The sequence below is a fragment of the Dermacentor silvarum genome, chromosome 7, assembly GCF_013339745.2.
Source record: "Dermacentor silvarum isolate Dsil-2018 chromosome 7, BIME_Dsil_1.4, whole genome shotgun sequence".
Classification (NCBI taxonomy): Eukaryota; Metazoa; Arthropoda; class Arachnida; order Ixodida; family Ixodidae; genus Dermacentor; species Dermacentor silvarum.
Genome location: NC_051160.1, coordinates 136,442,918 through 136,462,626, shown reverse-complemented (window position 1 = coordinate 136,462,626; position 19,709 = coordinate 136,442,918). Strand labels below are relative to the sequence as shown.

At 48.0% G+C, this 19,709-nt stretch overlaps 1 protein-coding gene across 1 annotated transcript in view; it reads left to right on the top strand.

The window, feature by feature from the left end:
- LOC119459200 (cytochrome P450 2C23-like) overlaps nt 1-19,709 on the top strand; it is a 331,343-nt gene that overhangs the window by 29,358 nt on the left and 282,276 nt on the right. The window contains exons 4-5 of the mRNA XM_037721024.2: nt 1,950-2,056; nt 9,963-10,267. Of these exons, the coding sequence (XP_037576952.2) occupies nt 1,950-2,056; nt 9,963-10,267 (412 nt within the window). The remainder of the gene's footprint in view (nt 1-1,949; nt 2,057-9,962; nt 10,268-19,709) is intronic.

Below are 19,709 nucleotides of genomic sequence, written 5' to 3'. Positions count from 1 at the left end.
CGGGTTCTTTGGTGTGCACGTTATTCTAAGCACGCAAGCATTTTTTAACGCGTTAGCTATCTTATGGTTCATCACTCACTTTGCAGGGGTCAACTATCTTTTGCTATCTGTGGTAGGATCAATGCTTGTATCTGTGTTTGTATCGATATATTTTCGTATCTGAACATTTTTTCACCAACCTGGGTCACTGGGTAGTTCGTGATTGAATGGTCAGTGCACCGGGTTGCAGTACTGAGGGGACAGGGTTCAAAGCAACCATCGGGCAAATTGTGGTCGCTGAGTATGTGGAAATGTGTATATACGTGCGGCACTTTACACGCCGACATGGATCGCTGTAGATGCGGGACCGCGTAGGTACCACTGTTCGTAGAAACTCTTTCACACTTGCATTGAGCCCTGGGTATGTGCCCCTTGGTGTGTGCTGGCCTTCAATGATCCTGTTTGATGCCATGGGTCAGCGGGTTGCGCTAGTAGGTGTCGGCGCTCTTGAATGAACGTCATTCACTCCATCTAGGGTCTCTTAGTATGTGCCTGTGGGAAACGCTGGCCCGGACCGGGCTCGGACTTTCAGGTGGTGCATGTAACGTGCAGCGAGTTATCCTCATGCGTCTCGACTCTGAAAAACATGTTGCCCAGGCGCAGCTGGAAGCTAGCAGTGCTACTCCTGCATACTTCCCTTTACTTCTTCCATCCTATTTTGCGCTGTTTCAACAGAATGTAAATGTCCAGAAAGACTGAAGTCGCCTCAAACCAAAGGATGTCATTGTATTCGTTACCTAAATCAATGTAATTAATGCTTTCAGCGCGGTTGCAAGCGCGTTCGCGACTTGCTGATTCTTCAAAGACGAATTGGTAAAACGATGACTGGTAAGATAAGATAATTCGGCACCCGGCTGAAATATGGCGCTGCGTCCATCCATGATTGCACGCATGTTCTCAACTAGCAGCCTAGCAGCAGCTCACTCATTACGCTGCACCATGGAGGAACGAGAAGCTTTCTTTCTCCATTTACTCCATCCATGCGCTGCGCGCGCGACCTGTCGTGGCTGCGCTTCGGCTAGAGTGTACTACAACACGGTTGAATGGGACGAGTGGCTGGGGGCCGCATGCTTTGCAGTGAGGCGCCCGACGTGGTGTGGCGACGTGGCGATAGAAGTGGATTGGGCGGTATCAAAGTCGCGCCGTTGGCAACTGCTGGCGATACTGCTCGGCAGGGTCATTCGTACTACATCGCGCGCTGGTATTAGCGTTCAGACCACTCAAATTGTGTTCATATTGCATATTACATGTATTTATGCCTTAAGAATAAATTCATTTCATTCTCTTCTTTATTTGATTTTTAATGCCACTCTGTGGTCTTTGTCGTTCCCGGGTCGGGTTCGGGCCGGTTTCGAGCAGCGCTCGGGCCGGGCTCTGGCCTAAGGTAAAGGGGAGGCGGGCCGGGCCGGGCGGGTAACGTAGATTATTTCCTTTTTGTCGGGCTCGGGCGGGCCACCTGATGTAAAATCGGGCCCGGGCCGGGCCCGGGCGGAAAAAATTGGCCCGTGCAGTGCTCTATTCTGTATAACCCAAATTATAAAAATAAATGTAGTCCATGTCAAGGACCCGATATTCAACCTAGTTTTTCCATGGGAGTTTCGCGCCGGCCAGATTGAGAGAGCTGGCTTGACGCTCTTGCGAGCACCGCAAGTCATGGAAACAAATTTCTCGCGGACAGGATCAGTTATCCTTACTGGATGCACTGCTCTTCGCAATCCTCTGCGCGTTTCTTATCATGGTATGCCACTTTGTCTCACCGGTGAATCAGTATTGCTTACACGTATTTCCCGTGTGCACGACATTTTCCTCGTGTATTTCCACTACACTCCCAGTTAACCGGCAGGCTACTCCACCCTTGGAATGTTCGCTGTGTGAGGGGGCTGTAAGCATTTTGTTCTCACTCGTTTCAGGACTGGCAACGCAAAACGGAGAATGTTGGATAGCAAACAAGCGGTATTGTATGAGCGTGCTACGCGACCTTGGTTTTGCAAAAACGTCGATGGAGGAACGCATGATGGTGAGAATACCTTACCCCGTTGTATAGTAAGAGCTGTTGGTCTATCTCGCACGTAAATATATCAAAACTATTCTATACTCTAAATAAGTGACCCAAGGACAGCCGTGTCTTGTTTTACGTTGTTTTGGAGCAGCCTGGCTTGCTAAAACTTCACATAGCTCATTGCAACATAGGAGCACAATGTTGCAATGACCGTGCGAGACGACACCGAAAACACCGTAAAAATGAACACAGCCATAAAATGACTGCTGACTAAAAATTGGGCTTGCACGCGACCGCTATATTAGAGAAAGTTCCGTAAAAACGTGCAAAGAAGAGGAAGCCTTAAATTGCGGGGGATTTCGCATAGTAAACCTGGTAGAAATGTGTCAGCGCACTCCAATCGTCCAGCTCAAATAATAGGTATTGTTGCCATGAAATAAAATTACACGTTTTCAATGTAGGCAAGCTCGCAGTCTTAATTTGTTTAAGCTGTCATGCTTGTGCTGGAGATTTCTTAAAATTCAGTTGATAGTCAGCGGTTTGTCTGCCATCTATTTCTTAAGTATCATTTGGGCTACCGCAAGTATACAAATTGAAGCCTCAGGTTTTCAGTATCAGCAATTTGTACCGCTAACGAAAGGAACAGGGAAATGAAATTGCCATGTTTTCCGAAACTTTAGCACTCAGACGCAGACCTCAGATGAATATTGGCTACTAACCAGAAATAACAGAAATAGAAAGATTATTGTTACAAAGTGCTTAGCAGTCGCTCAGGAAGTTACTTAGCCAAAGCCGACGTCACACACTGCTGGCCATTCTCTCCAAGCACTTGAAAGTGTTCGACTTTTCAAAAACCAGCATAATGCGTTTAATTCAAGCGTCTCGAGTACAACATCAGATCAACACCGCTTTGGCTCATCCCACACGGCAGAAACCTTACGGAGTGGCACTATAAGAGCGCAACATCATCAACGAGAAGCGCAAGAGATGCTAGGAAAGGGAGTAATTCAGGAATCGGAGAGTCCCTAAGCTGATCCCGTCATTTTTGTGAAGAAACAAGATGGTACGTGGAGATTCTGCGTTGAATATCACCGACTGAATTCCGCTATCAAGAAAGTCGTCTATCCGCTACCCCAATTGATGACGCGATCAACTGTCTGCATTCTATTTCCTACTTTTATTCCGTGCATCTAAGAGCCGGTTATTGGCAGATTCCGATGCGCCCCGCTGACAAGTAAAAAAAACAGCATTAGGTACGCCTCACGGGCTGTGCGAATTCAACGTGAAGCCGTTCCGATTGTGCAATGCGCCGGCGGCATTCGAAAGATTCAAGGACACTCTTCTGCACGGTTTCAAATGGCAAATTTGTATATTCTACGTTGATGTTGTCGTTATTTTGGGAACTACATTTCAGGAGCACAACACTCGTCTCAATATTGTACTCGACTGTGTCAAAAAGGCTGTACTTGAGGTCAATAAAAAATGGCATTTTGGCGAGCGCGAAACAGTGGTCTTAGTACAGCTCGTCGATGAAGGTGGCTTTAGGCCTGATCCACAGAAGACGGTAGCCGTTGAATCATTCTAGCAACCTCAATCTCTCACGCAGCTTCGTAGCTTAATAGGGCTCTGCTCATATTTCCGGTGGTTCAAACCCGGTTTTGCGGATGTAGCTCACCCTCTGACCAATCTGCGTAAGAACACATCCATTTCAATGGACCCCTGAGTGTGAAGCCGCTTTTTGCCAGCTGAAGTTTTCGTTAACTTCACAGCCAATACTTCGGCACTTCGATCCTTCGTCTCCAATAGAGATTCACACAGACGCAAGTGGCGTCGGCATCGGTGCCGTTCTCGTTCAGCGCGCAAGGAAGAAAAACATGTCGTAGCGTACGCAAGCCGTTCTTTAAGCAAGCCTGGACGCAGCTACACTCTAACGAAACAAGAATGCCATGTGGTAGTATTTGCCGTGCAACGGTTTCAATTGTACACCATCCTCACAGATCACCATTCTCTGTGCTGTCTGGTCAGTCCTCGTGACCCATCCGGTCGCCTCGCGCCATTGCCCTTCGTCGACAGGAATACGCGTTCACTATTTCGTGCAAGAGTGGCCATCGACACGCTGACGCGGATTCCCTTTCTCGGACGCCACTACAGACGACGGATTGTGAAGCCGACAACCTTGGCCACCTTATCGATTCCCTGTCGCCTGACTTTCCTGGTGCCTTGACATTCGCCGCAGCGCAGCGCAAATACCCACGTTTGAAAGCGATTTTCTCTGCCGCACAAGAGCCTATCACCGAAGGCCGATTTTGCATCCGAGATGGCCCTTTTTTCAAGAGGAACTTATCAATGACGGGCGCCTGCTTTCTAGTGGTGGTTCTGGTGTCTCTTAAAACTTCTGTTCTGCGCGTTACGTCCGATGACCAGACCGCAGGTCAATTAGGGACCGCGCGAACGCTTAGTCGCCCCAAATAACGATTCTACTGGCATCAAATACACAAAACAATTGACTCCTATTTTTATTTATTTATTTATTTACTTACAAAATACTGCAGGCCCAAGCTAGGGCCCATGCAGGAGGGGTATCAAAAGGTTTACACAAGCAAAAAACATCAAACAGAATTCATTACCGATCACAAACAGAGGACAAAAATAATATATACATAAACGTTACACACCAATGAGCACCTTTCGGCCGTGAAAACAATTATAAACATCGCAACTTTAGGGAAAACAGTCCTAGTGTACACGACAAGAAGGAAAGAAAACGGGAAAAGAAGCAAGAAGAAAACAAAAGAAAAGCGCTTCACATTATGACGTTGTACACAGTGTCATATCCACCAGCGACCTACCTTAGCTCCAGTCGGCCACCTGCAGCCAGTAAAGCCGCCCAGTTTCCTTTTTGACCAAGTCGGTATAGATCTGATCGGAGAATTCCCGAGTTATGCAAGAGGAAACCGGTGGATAATTGTATGTGCCGACTACATGACGTGGTATTGCGACACGGCAGCCCTACCTTCCGCCACGGCGGCCCAGGTGTCTGATTTTATGCTACACTCAATTATTACATTGACATGGGCAGCATCGCGTGATAAGTGAACGTGGTCGCCAATTTATTGCCGATGTTGTGGAAGAATTACTGCATTCGTGTGCCTCCAAGTTTTCACACTCAACAGCTTATCCACAAGCTAATGGCCTCACCGAGCGCACAAAAAGAACATTGATCAACATGCTATCAATGTGCGTCACTTCGGATTACAAGAACTGGGTTGAAGTATTACCGTTCGTGACGCACGCTTTCAACTCTGCGCAACACTAAACTACCGGCTTCAGCCCTTTCGGCCTTCTTTACGCGCGCCCACGTCACCATACGCTGGACATAATCTTTCCTTTTGTCATCCATGGCGATTTATCTATCGCGGAGACTTTGTGTCGTGCAGAAGAGGCTCGTCGACTTGCTCACTTTCGTACCTTGTCCGCGCAAGACCACTATAAAGCACGCTACTACAGTGATCACCAGCGTGTTACCTATGTTCCCGGTGACCTCGTGTGGTTGTGGCCTCCAATACACAGACGTGACTTGAGCCAAAAGCTATTTGCAGGCTATCCCGGGTCGTTCGTTATCCTCGATCGTCTAAGCGAGGTTAACTAGAAAATTGCACGTCTCACTTCACATGGCCGCCATTCACGCAAGACTGAGGTAACCCCCGTATGCCGAAATGCAGCTTAACTTGATGCTCATGCTTCACTTGATCAAAATGACGCGTATCTCGAATGCGCCGAAAAAAAACGCAATGGGTGTTTTGGGGCCGTTGGAACGAAGCGTCAATTAAATCAAGTCAAGCATGGGCTTGAAGTTAAGTTACATTTCTAAATACCAGAGTAAGGGTTTTATACCTCAATCGCCTAAACCTAAATCAAATTGTGGGCATCTTTACTCGCATAATGCTAAAATGGGTTAAGCATGATGCTAAAATGGTTCGTGAGATGTGTGTAAACTCGATGCATTTGTTTGTCTAGGCGGTGCAAGGTCAGAGCAACATCACGCTCAAGGACGCGCCACTTTTGTCTCCGAAAAATGTCAGCCGATCCTGGAGATCGTGCAGCTCGAAAAGTCACCGAACACAATACAAACAAACTCCGAATAAAGTGCAAACTTAGGCACCACTCAGCATCAGCGGATGCACTTGAGTGCAGATGTAATTTCCAACAGCACCATACAGTCGTTGTGATGCTGTTGTCATTATGTAGCTGTCATTTATTTGCCTTCATGGCATTGAGATCGTTATCTTGTCATGTTATTGTCACAATCACGCACTTTTCACTATGTTGCTATCAATGCGTTGTCAGTTCGTTATGACGCCGTCTTCAAGCCATCGTCGTGATCATTTCATCGTCGTCTTACCATTGTCAACATCACGTCGTCATCACAAAGTTACCGTCCCACCCTCGTGGTGGTTCCATTGTTTTCATTTTTATGGTGAATGTGTGATGTTATTGGGAGCAGGATCACTCTAGAAAGAGATAGAAGCAGCAGGCACAAGCACAAACACACATCAGACTTCTATTGGACACTCATTGAAACAATAATACATTGAAACATTGAACTAGCACATACGCAACACTTCTCCAAAATGCGTTCTAGAAGATATGCAGCTAATATAGGTTAGTCAAATGTAGTCGGGCTACAGTTCATGTAGCAGCAGGTGTTGCCATGTCGAAGACGTCGGGGAGCCGGTGTCGGACAGCAGGGTTGGACAGGAGGGTCGAACTGCAGGGTCGGATCGCCTCGTGTAGCTTATGTGGCCCTGCGCCACAGTCGATGTACTGGAGCCTCCGCGTGCCCGGTTACCCGATGCCGGGGTTTGGGTCCCGGAGCACACTGCAGTAGCCCACCGGGTCACGTACACAGCTGGCGAGGTAGCGCTGTGGCGGCTCACGCGAACGCTCGATCAGCCAGGCTCAGGACCACCAGCCCTCCTGGACCAGTTGCCCAGCGGAAGAACTGGACGAGGTAGCCCTGTGGCCGCTCACCCGAACGCTCGATCAGCCAGACTCAGGACCGCCAGCCCTCCTGGACCAGTTGCCCAGCGGAAGAACTGGACGAGGTAGCGCTGTGGCTGCTCACCCGAATGCTTAATCAGCCAAGTTCGGGACCGCCAGCCCTCTTGGACCAATTGCCCAGCGGAAGAACTGGACGAGGTAGCCCTGTGGCCGCTCACCCGAACGCTCGATCAGCCAGACTCAGGACCGCCAGCCCTCCTGGACCAGTTGCTCAGCGGAAGAACTGGATGAGGTAGCCCTGTGGCCGCTCACCCGAACGCTCGATCAGCCAGACTCAGGACCGCCAGCCCTCCTGGACCAGTTGCCCAGCGGAAGAACTGGACGAGGTAGCCCTGTTGCCGCTCACCCGAACGCTCGATCAGCCAGACTCAGGACTGCCAGCCCTCCTGGACCAGTTGCCCAGCGGAAGAACTGGACGAGGTAGCCCTGTGGCTGCTCACCCGAACGCTCGATCAGCCAGACTCAGGACCGCCAGCCCTCCTGGACCAGTTGCCCAGCGGAAGAACTAGATGAGGTAGCCCTGTGGCCGCTCACCCGAACGCTTGATGAGCCAGACTCAGGACCGCCAGCCCTCCTGGACCAGTTGCCCAGCGGAAGAACTGGACGAATTAGCCCTGTGGTCGCTCATCCGAACGCTCGATTAGCCAGACTCAGGACCGCCAGCCCTCCTGGACCAGTTGCCCAGCGGAAGAACTGGACGAATTAGCCCTGTGGTCTCTCATCCGAACGCTCGATTAGCCAGACTCAGGACCGCCAGCCCTCCTGGACCAGTTGCCCAGCGGAAGAACTGGACGAGTTGGCCTCCCAGCTGGTGACAGCTTTGATTGGGGTGCAGACGTAGTGACGCGGGCGGCGATAGCTCCTATGGGCCGGACGCCCAGCGAGGACGGTCTGCCGTCGATCGCCGAACCTCGCGCACTGCTCACGCCGCGGGCCACGCTCTCTCGAGCCACGCTTGCCGAGACGCCACTGTCGACGCTCACCAACGGTGTCGATGATGATGACGACCTTAAAGTACATACCCACTCATGGGTATTGGCCAAGAGTCGGCGTCCTCTTCGCCGCCGCACAACACAGTCTTTATATTTTTATGTTTGCCACTCCCGCGTCCAATATATTATCACAGAATGCACTGTCGTTAACTCATTGTCGTCCTACCTTTGTCGTCACACCATTCTCATTCCATCATTATCAGTGCAGCGCCATTATCCCATGGTCGTCGTGCCATCGTCTCCTCTCTTTGCCCACATTTTCGTCTTCTATACCTTTCAGGAATGCTTCGCATGCCATAGATATAATCATGAAGGATAGTTTCTGCCCCAATGTTTTTAAATATTTATTACAGGCTTATCGAAATAAGCAATGTTAGACATACAAACAGCAATAACAACAAGCTGCAGTGGCTAAAGCGTTGGGCTGATAAGGGCGACGTCGCGGGCGCATATACCTGCCACGGTGGCGTTATTCCAATGGGACCGAAATATCAAAACACCGTTGAAACATGCATTGGGTGCACGGTTGAAAACTTAGGTGGTCAAATTTAAGCCGGAGTCCCACAATACACGGTGTCTCACATTCAGATCCTGGTTGACACACGATCAAGCCGTAGATCAGAAATACACAGAAAATGGCAGCGCAACGTGTTTACTCAGACTGCGCACGTACGTACACAAATACCGTAAAGTAATTAGTATAAGTGATAACTACACAAAAAAATTATGAAGAACCGGCACGCGTACTAGTAAAAGTGTGAATTTACGGGAGATTCACTTCTATGAAGATGTTAAAGTCTGGCGCAGCCCTAGCCCTGGAACTCACTGCCCTTACCTGCACAGCAAAACAGTGCAGCATATTGTGTTCCTCAAGTTCTGTATGCGTCCTAAGGATGCTGATATATGTAGCCTTTTCATCACTATAACAGTGACATACTGAAATTCACTGCCAAATGATATTTTCTCATGTGTACATTTTGCTGCAAAAGTTGTCAATAAGTTATTACTGTTCTACTGGATTGCACTCTTGCTGCTGTCATTGACTTTGTCATTGTTTCTTCTTCGCGTCTCCTCTTGAGACGTAAATGTTGAGCCGCACTGTGTATAAATAATACGTCTCTTAAATCATTACTCACATAATATTCGAGTCTATTCATTTTTTGGCCTTATACGAAGGTCCTGGATTCAGAAACCGTAGAAAACATATGGCCAGTCTGAATTTTCCCTAAAATTTACCCGCATGGCCTTTCTCCGAATCAGTATTGATGTCGTTTTCAAGAAGCTGTATGTGTCATGACGTCATGACAGGGGAGGTGGTCACACGGGAGCAGGACATCGCGACTTTTTGGCTCTCGCTGCAGCTTGCTTATTGGTATGTCTGCCTGCTACGTCGGTTCGAGCACTGAGTGGCGACAAAGCGTACGGCTGATTGAGCCAGAGCTAGGGCCAGAACATCACAATGTACTGATTCAGCGTTACCACCTTTCATGTCACGAAATAACTAAAGGTATACTTTCTGGGCAACGAAACTGAAACTGTGCCATACAACCGCTAAACCAGTGAAATATTTAGCACGCGCCGAGGCGCCAGAGTTCTTTTTTTTTAGGGGGGGGGGGGCGGGGGGGGGGGGTGCGATAGCGTATTTTCACGTCCAGAACCTTCACATATTGTAAATAATTGGAACTCGGAGACGCCATATCAGAACTCGTTCAAAGCAATTCCGATAACACGTGCCCTTTACATAGAAATACCATTGCTTGACGAGGAGACACAAAAATGACTTCTAACGCTTTCTCTGGTACACGATATTTTAAAGCGGATAAAAATCGAGGACATAGCCGAGTGTGATCTGATCTCTTTCCATATGGCAGGATGACTTCCGTCAACTTGATGCCCGGATAAGCGACCGAAAGGGCCAGGCTGTGCACATTCGTCCACTCATCCTATCCTGCGTCGCCAACAACATCATGTCCTTCTTTTACCCTAACGGACTTCCCGGTGAGGACGCGGCTTTGCATAAGGCAACCAGTATTCTTGACAGGATGAGGACCATAATGCTGGGAGGTGCGGTCATTCAGTTTTCACCGAGTCTGATCAGAAACCTGCACTACCATATTCCTTTCTCAAGGAATGGAAAAGTGGACGGAATAATGAACGAAATGGACAACTTTATTCGGTAAGTTTAGTGCGCATCATTGTTTGTTATTATTTTGAAACCACTTATGAATAAGAAGCATTGCGTTCTTATTTATTGGGACGTGCTCAATTTGTCTCTTGAGGAGGACATCTGCTGTTAGGAATGGTTCTATATCATATGTGGCTGCAGGCATGCAATTCCCATGTAGTGACTGATTTATGAACTGCCAGTTAGCCGAGAATTAATACTTATCTTACTTAGCACTTAAATCGGATATCATCATTTATCTCAGATGTAGAAGTCCCCTGAGCGGTGAGATTTAGTTAAGAAAAGCACTGCGTTTAAAAGCTTTTGCTGCGCTTACACAATACATTTCGTATACTAAGTTTGCTTAACGTAAAATATTGGTATCAGGCGCGACGTATTAACATTTCCTTATTATTTCCACTGATGGCTCCTACTGTAGCTCTTCTATAAGATAAAAGGCAGACAAATTGGTCAGACTAAGTATCCGAGGATACCTAAGCACTTATTATGAGTGTTGAATGCCAAAGCATTAGTGTATAAATTAAACGCCGCTGAACGGCTCTTCGAGTTTAGTGCTGGTAGAAATTTTTTTCGAGTTTTGCTGGGGTGTGCGTTATTGAGTTTAGCGAATAAATTGGTGTAGGTTATATTTTTGTACATTATCTGCGTCAGCGTGTTGACTGCAGACCGGAATACCTTGCATGATATTGCCGAGAAATCAAGGACACCGCATGCCACCGACGGCATGCGCGACGAGAGACTGAGAAAGTTACAGCGGACATCCAGGCCGGCAGGTGACCAGCAGCTAAGTCCAGTGGGGTTGAGAGAGAGAGGGATACGGGCTGCGCGTCGGCTTCCGAGAGCGAGACGGCAGCACCGACAAGCGCGCGTCACACCACTGCTTCGCCGACAGCCATTCGCTTCGCCACGCGGTTAAGCGTCGCCGTATCTTCTGCGTCGAGGTGCCCTAGTGACGTGGTGTCACGGCGATGCGCATTCCCCCCACGTCACACCTGGCGCGCTATAGCAGCAACAACAGGTGTTCCGATTCGCCCGGTCTATTCCGTCGATCTGCCCTCGTGACGTGACGTAGTGGGCAATGGTAATTTAGGTGCTGTTTCGCTGCTACGGACGCCGACTTTTTCGATCAGCGGGCCAATTGATAATTTCTCATCAAAACGGGCACTTTCGATGATCGCATGTAGCACGACAAAGGAAAGCTATTTCGTGCTGCATATTATTTAGGTGACGTCTGTGCCTTAAAGTGAGGCGGGCTGCTACATCTCACATGGCACGAATACTTACTAAAATCGAAATTGTAAGGCAGAACTGAACAAAAGCAAGGCAACAAGAACGAACTAGCCAGACGTGAAGTTAGGTGAAATGAATTAACTAAAGACAGCTTTTAAGCAAACCACTGTCAGCACAGTGCAACATAAAGTCAATCTACGCAAATTCACATAGAATAACTTGCAGAAGGTCGTATGAAACACCCATGCAACATAACGCCATCCCATATAGATACAGAATGAACTCACGACAAAGACCATATAAAGCACAAGCGAAGCCAAGGTCAGCATGCACAGCAACACTACAAGTACATACAGAATGCATCAAGTCAGGCCACAGAAAGGCACACGAGCGAAGGCACCCAAAGGTACACAAACTAAAATGAAGCCAAACAGCACACATAGGGCAAGACAAAGTGTAACCAATAATTTCCAACAATACTTCCGCCTTCCAGAAACCTCTGCATGGTCACAGTATGTGTTGCCCATAGGACTAAGATTTATTTTGGCCTATGAGCCTACGGTATAATGTCATTAGAATGCACAATCATGGGCGTCTATCAGTATTATGGCGCAGACATTCTCGTAGATGTTCATTCTGGTTCGCATGGCCAGATAGCAGACTTTTAGCATGACAAGGTTTATGCAGAATACAATAGCATTATGCACGAGCCAACATTTGCACAAAGGGAGCTGTTTCGGCAATGTCGGCAGGTGCTTTCCGCGACGCGCACTAGTTGTTGGAATGACACATAAGGGGTGCCGCACGGGGTTTTCGTGTAGTGGAAGTATGCAACGCCTAGCAATAAAACAATGAAGCGGCAAGAAGAACACAAAAATAAATAAAACAAGTACCTAAGTAATAATAATAATAATAATAATAATAATAATAATAATAATCAGTTATAGGTCAGGTATTGCCAAACTAGCGGACAGTTATCGGTCAGGAGTACTGACTGCCAGTTTTTCTTCATGGCTGCAGAATTTCCTTGAGAAAGTTGCCGCATAAGGATGGGCGATTTATTTTTTTATTCGATGAACGATTAATCGTTCGTCATTTTTAGCATTAATTCGAATAATTGCTTTCGATGCAGGGTCTTTCATTGAATAGTTGATTCTTCGAAATTTTTGCAGAGCACTTTTAAAAAGGTTGAAACACATTAATGTACTTTTGCACGACCCAATTTTATTGTTTGGGAGGTCGAAGCAAGTTTGAAACACCTCTGTATAAACGTTTGATAAAGGATAATCCTTAACTTGTTAAAGATTAAATATGGTTGGCACAAGTAGATTTTGGAAAAATAACCAATATATGCCATAAAATGGCACTCAGTGCAGAATAATTAAGATACATGGTGCTAGTGAATTCCTGTATACTACAGTTGGAAAAAAATATTGAAAATGGCAAAACTGAAAGCTGGAGTCCAAGTGAAACATACAAGAAGTTGCAATATGCACAGTGGAAAAGAAAATTACCGGTTTAGAATTTTAAACCACATGCTCTTTTTTACAGAGGAAATGCATGTTAATTGGCTAGGATGTTCGGGTGAAGCTGATATCTTATATGAACGGCCACACACCAGCATAGATGCTCGGACGCCGTAGATTTGCTGGAATCGACAAGAGCTCCGTCGCTATGTCAAATACATGCTCTAAACCGGCGCGCATGCTGCGCCACGTCTTTAGTTAACTGAGAGTGGCACGACCATCGCACGACCTTAGCACGACCATAGGTCTGCTAAGGTATGCCTTGAATTGCGAGGGCATTTCCAGCCTCCGTCTTCGGGTGGCGTGGTGGCGTGTGCGATGTCGGGCAAGAGAGGGGAATTGCTCGGCTCGGCATCACTCAGTAGTCGGAAAAACAGACGATAGTCGCTCTACCACAGCCGCACAGTCACTACTCATGCGCCGCCACTGCACTACGATTTCAAAATTATCGCGCCAATTCTATGGACTCTCGAAAACGAATATTTGAGCAGGCCTAATCGATTATGTCTATTAAACAAAAGGTGGACATCAATGAACATTATACGTATTGCGGGATATATTTAATCGGTTAATCATTCATCGATATTACCAAACCTAGGATCGCAATTCTCTTATCCACCTCCAGGCGACTTCCTCCGCCGGCGCTCGCTTCCCTCACAGCTGCAAACATAGATTCGCCGATTTGGCTGACGGGTCATGTACTATTGCACGTAAAAGTTCCATTCAAGATAAGCCATTTCTAACTAACGCACAATAGATTTCTTCTGACATGGTCATTCAGCATACAGCGCTTAATCACAACTCTGACGCTTCACGGCTGATGACAGCGTGGGTGGGTTCACAAACGCTTGAAGTGTGCGAAAACTTGAAGCTGCGCTTATGCAAAGGCTTTCAGCGAGTGAGGACCTGCCCAAAGCTGTGTAAACAGAAGTACCCATATTCCATGGATTGGAAAATTGGCGTGTGCCCACTCAGTTTGCACGCAAAGGCATGCAAGCACCTTTGTGAGCCCACACATAGCAGAGGTTCCGACCAGCTTCTCAAGGATGCCGTGGTTATGCTCCTCCAACTATTTTGAAGCGAAAGCTTCATTACGCTACCTCGGGCAGCCGTCGGTGACTCAACACTTTTCACCTTGAGAGCTAGAGTCCAACCACAAGAGAGCATTAAGGCGCGTTGATATTCCGACGTTATCATTGCTCACACTTTGTCTTGCATTATTTACAAACCTATTCCTCCGATGTTCGAGTATGACAGCCCACAACCAAATATCATGAAACAAAACACCGGCAGCGCATGCCTCTTATGTTAAATATTCTCAAACGAAACATTAATAGTGCGAAACAAAAAATCGACAGTAACTTTAGCATACGCCAAAGAGGGTGAAGGCACGACCATAGGCCTGCGTGCTCAAGTGACATTCATTAAATTACTTGAAATTGTCATTCGAATGCACTGTTACTTTTGGAGCGAAAGCTTCATTACGCTATCTCGGGCAGCCGTCGGCGACTCAACAGTTTTCACCTTTAGAGCTAGAGGTCAAACCACAAGAGAGAATTAAGGCACGTTTATAGTCCGACGTTATCGACTCGCGGGAGAGCGTCATCAGACGCCGGGCGTGTCTGAGCGCGTTGGCCGCGCGTCCGATTATGTAGACGCCGGGCGCAATCGTAGCGCATTGACCGCGCGTCCGGTTACGCTGGCGGCGCAATTATGCCGAACCATCGGTCGAACTATAGCCGTTGTTGTTCTCGCCAACGTGACATAACGTGTGCGCGCGTTCAAGCTACGTCGGACTGCATTTAGACCTATACGGAGCATTGAAAGGAGACATTGGCGCCGTTGCCCGAGTAGTGTTGGGCCCGGCTGTGAGTTGCAACCAAGTCTCACTACTTTACTGATCACTGCAGTGTATTCATAGGCATAAAAATGCAGAATAAACACTGTATTCATTGCAAACATGTCTGTATATCATCGCTAAACCACACCTCGGCCACAGCTCGACAATGGCGCTAGCCAGGGCAGTGATGCTTTCGCTATATACCAGGGTTAACCAAAGCTAAACCACGCCAATTTTTTATGCTTATCAATGTCACTGAGAGCAGAAAGGTCAATATGGTTACGCATAATGTTACGAAGCACTTGGGGAAGTCAGCGTTCGCGACTAGCACGATAAAGCAACGAGAGGTAGCCCAGCTGATCGAGCACGACACAAGGCTTATCTCTCTCGTCGTTCTCTCTCACAGACACATCCCCACTGCTCCTTATTTCACAAAACAGTTATCTCCCCCGCGAAAAAAGAAGCCGTCCCGGCGACCTAGGGGTAGGACAACACAGGCGGATCATAGTACGGCTTGAGACGCTGGACATGCACAATGTCGCGTCCTCGACGGCGATGATCCAAAGAGAGCTCGAGCGGTTCCACGATATAGTTGACTGGAGACGTTTGCTCGATCACGCGGTAGGGGCCCTGGTACTTCGACGCGAGTTTCGGTGACAATCCAGGGGTAGGGGCTGGAACCCAAAGCCACACTAGCGAGCCAGGAGCATAGGATGCAGGAGCATGGGAAGTTTCTCGATGGTGTTTCTGGCGTTGCTGGTCTTCTGACGTAAACATACGGCATAGCTTGCGACACTCTTCTGCGTGTGCAGCAGCTTCAGACAAGGTAGTGGTTTCTGTGTTGTCAGGGCGGTACGGTAGGATAGTGTCCATTTTGGAAAAAAGGTTCGCGTCCGTACAGGAGAAAGAAGGGCGAAAATCCCGTGGTCGTCTGCGTGGCGGTATTATAAGCGTAAGTCAGAAATGGTAGAACATGGTCCCATTTGGTTTGGTCGGATGCAACGTACATGGCCAGCATGTCACCAAGAGTTCGATTAAAGCGCTCGGTCATGCCATTGCTCTGCAGATGGTATGCAGTAGTGGTGCGATGAATAATGCGGCATTCTTTGAGGAGAGCCTCGATGACGTCAGAGAGCAAGACGCGGCCTCTGTCACTGAGTAATTCCCTGGGAGCTCCGTGGCGAAGGATGATGTGGCGCAGGAGAAACAAGGCGACGTCACGTGCAGAAGCGCTGGACAAAGGGAAGTTTCCGCATAGCGCGCAAGATGGTCGATGGCCACGATTACTCAGCGGTTGCCGTCTGATGCGGTTGGCAAAGGTCCATAAATGTCGATGCCTACTCCATCAAAAGCACGTGCTGGGCAAGGCAAAGGCTGCAATGGAGCGGTTGAACGACGAGGGGAATCTTTGCGGCGTTGGCAAACGAGACAGGAGCGGACATAATGACGGATGAATCGGTACATCCCTCGCCAGTCGTAACGAAGGCGTAGACGCGCGTATGTCTTTAGTAAACCTGCATGTGCGCACTGGGGATCGTCGTGGAACGCTGCACAAATATCCGAATGTAGATGTCGAGGGATGATGTCGAGGATGACGTCAGAAAGTGTGAGGCGGCCGCTATGTCGACGGCTCTGAAACAGCCAGACACCACATCGGACGTGTTGCTCAGCACACTGTGACATGCAACGGCGCCGCAAGGGCTTCGCTGTTCAATTATGCCCTCGTTTTCCCCTCCCGCGATAAACGCAGCAGAAACAAGAGAACGCATGCAAGAAATATCTCGGGCTGTCCTCCGAAATATACTACATCCGAAAACAAAAGAACCTGTGTTGACCATAAAGTAATTCCTGCTCCTACATTCACTTCCGGAGCCTGTACTACGCAGAAGCACAGCGTCCGAATTTGGCTTCTGTTACATTGAGGGAGCCGTGATTTCATGGTTCGAGTGATCTCGTTACCAGTTTGTGTTGCGAGACTGCTATTCGGTTATACTGCGATATATAAAAAAAGAAAAAAAAGTAGTGTTGACACTTCTGAAAAGGAGGTTTACGTACATGGGTCTTCAGTGATTTGATAATCAAATATTAATTATATGCCGGTATTCTGTCCCCGATGATATTGCCATGCTTTTCTTTCAGTGCATACATCTTGCCTTGTCCTATTCCTAGCTTTCTTGTTACTGATTTAATGCTGCGTCCATATTTTACGGCTTCCTCAATCTTTCCCACGTTATCCATCCTGACTGGGATGGATAACGTTCACTGGTCGTTGAAAATAAAAGTGTACAATCATTGCATTCTACCGGTGCTAACATATGGGGCAGAAACTTGGAGGTTAACAAAGAAGCTCGAGAACAAGTTAAGGACCGCACAAAGAGCGATTGAACGAAAAATATTAGGAGTAACGTTAAGAGACAGGAAGAGAGCGGTTTGGATCAGAGAACAAACGGGGATAGCCGATGTGCTAGTTGGCATTAAGCGGAAGAAATGGAGCAGGGCAGGCCATGTAATGCGTTGGACGGATAACCGGTGGACCATTAGGGTTACAGAATGGATACCAAGAGAAGGGAAGCGCAGTCGAGGACGGCAGAAAACCAGGGGGGATGATGAACTTAGGAAATTCGCAGGCGCAAGTTGGAGTACGCTAGCGCAAGACAGGGGTAATTGGAGATCGCCGGGAGAGGTCTTCGTCCTGCAGTGGACATAAATATAGGCTGATGATGATGATGATTCTGTCCCTATTTCATGAATAATTGTCATGAGCCAATAAAGGAAGGAAGAAAGAAAGAAGAAAAACAGAAGATAAAAACAGAACAAGAAGACACGAGGACTAAGTGGTAGAAATAAAGAAGAAAGAAGGTATAAATAAGAGCTTCCGAATAAAAAGAATACATTATATGAAAGCAGAAGAAGAAGCGCAAAAGTGCGCGTGCAGCTACGTGACCAACGAGGAGAAGAGACACGTAGCCGAAGAGAGCAGCCCAGCTACGCTCTGGGACGCAGGCAGGCAGAAGGAGCTGGTGGCCGAACAGGACGGGTGGATAGCGGAGACGGCGGCAACCCAGTGGAAGCTGTTCTTCGGCTGCCGCGGCCACGACCCGCGAGCTGAGTGGACGTTCCACCGGAAGCCGCAGCTACAGGCTGACGGCACCGCTTCCCGGATTCCCTGCAGCTACGATCCGTAGGCTAGCGGAGTCGATCGGGCGATCCAGGCGCCTCGGTCACCCCACCGTCCTGACCCCCGAACCAGGCCAACCGTGGACCGAACGTCGGACACAGCGACTTCGAGTCTACGACGCATCGGCGGGCCCAACGACGTGTCGCCGGAAGCCGCGACGACGAGGTGACGTGGTCACGTCAAGGGACTTAATGTAAATACTTTGCACTTATGAATTTTAATATCTGAAGACTCTGGGGATTTTCTAGAATTTACTCGTGCTGTAAATTGTTTGTTTCGTGCTGTTGTCTTTGTCGTTTCTTTTTGTAATTATAAATGTATGTCTTAAACGTTCGACTTGTCCCTGTCTGTCTTTAGTCCACCGAAATCCGTGACAATTTGGCGAGCTTGCCAGGATATTCCACCATTTCCAGCCCTGTCACAGATTTTTGGTGGTCTAGAGATGGATTGGGACCGCATATTAGCTACGGTTCGCGAGAAAAAGCTTAGCAAGGAGTAGGGCCTCAAACTAATTGAGGATGTAATGAAGCGTGTCCATGTCGCGCGATCTTTAGAACTTGAGACACTTCGGCAAGCATGTGAGAAGAAAAAACAGTTCGAAGAGAAAGATACAGAGATAGCAGATGCAGTCAAAATAATGCACAGCAGTCATAGCATACCTGAAGAGGGGCCTCACACAGGTGAACTGCTGCGACAGAATAGTTGCCACTGTAAGGCTATCGATGACCACGCCGCTGAGTCCTATAGTACTGGAGAACAAGGGGTACAACACGCGAATGATGAGTGTGCTTTCGGTAGTGCAGTGTACGTACCGGAGGGTGGTGCTCATGAGGGCGAACGGTTCCCAGAAACGAAGGACACTGACGAGGGGGGGAATACCGCAACGCCGCATACGGTGTGTGTTCAGTGCAGAGCAATTGGAGATGTCGCACAGGAAGGGAGAGTGCTTGACCGCGGCAAGGCTTTTGAAGAGATGGTGAGTTTAGATTGCAGTAACCTCTGTGAGCACGGGCTGGTCGCCATCCGGGAAGACGTTTCTAATCCAGACGACCACAGATGTACAAGTTTTACGAGTGGCGAGAAAGAAGTGTGCATTAAGCAAGTGATGACAGCAGACAGAGGGATAGAGCAAGTAGAGAGAACAGCGAAAGAGAAAAGAAAGAAGCTTAATAGAAAGAACAAATTGAAGAAATGCTTTCAGGAAAAGAAGAGAAAATTGCCTCCCAAGAGGAAGAACCAAGGAGAGCGCCGATGGGCGACTCTTAATGGTGTTGATTGCAAGCCACTATGAGAGTGGGATTTAAATTTAGGGTGAAAAGTCGTAGAACATCTGAATATGACGACTACGAAGAACGTCGCAAAGTTTCAGAGCAAGAGCTGCAAGATCTTAGCTGCAGATTCCAAGCATATCCCCATAACAAGAAAAAGTTTTGAAAAGTCACTTTTTGAAGTTCGAGTTCAAGGACAAAGCCAGCAGTCACACTAATCGCTCAAGAAGGCAGACATCCCGAAAGTACAAACGGAAGATGAAGAGATTGCTGAGAGCGAGATGGCGCATGAACAAACATGAGTTCAGGAAACATTGTCCTTCAATGAAAAAGAAAGCGAAACTTGAACTACACCGGCGACTTTCAAAGCCAGGCAGGAACCATGCACGTG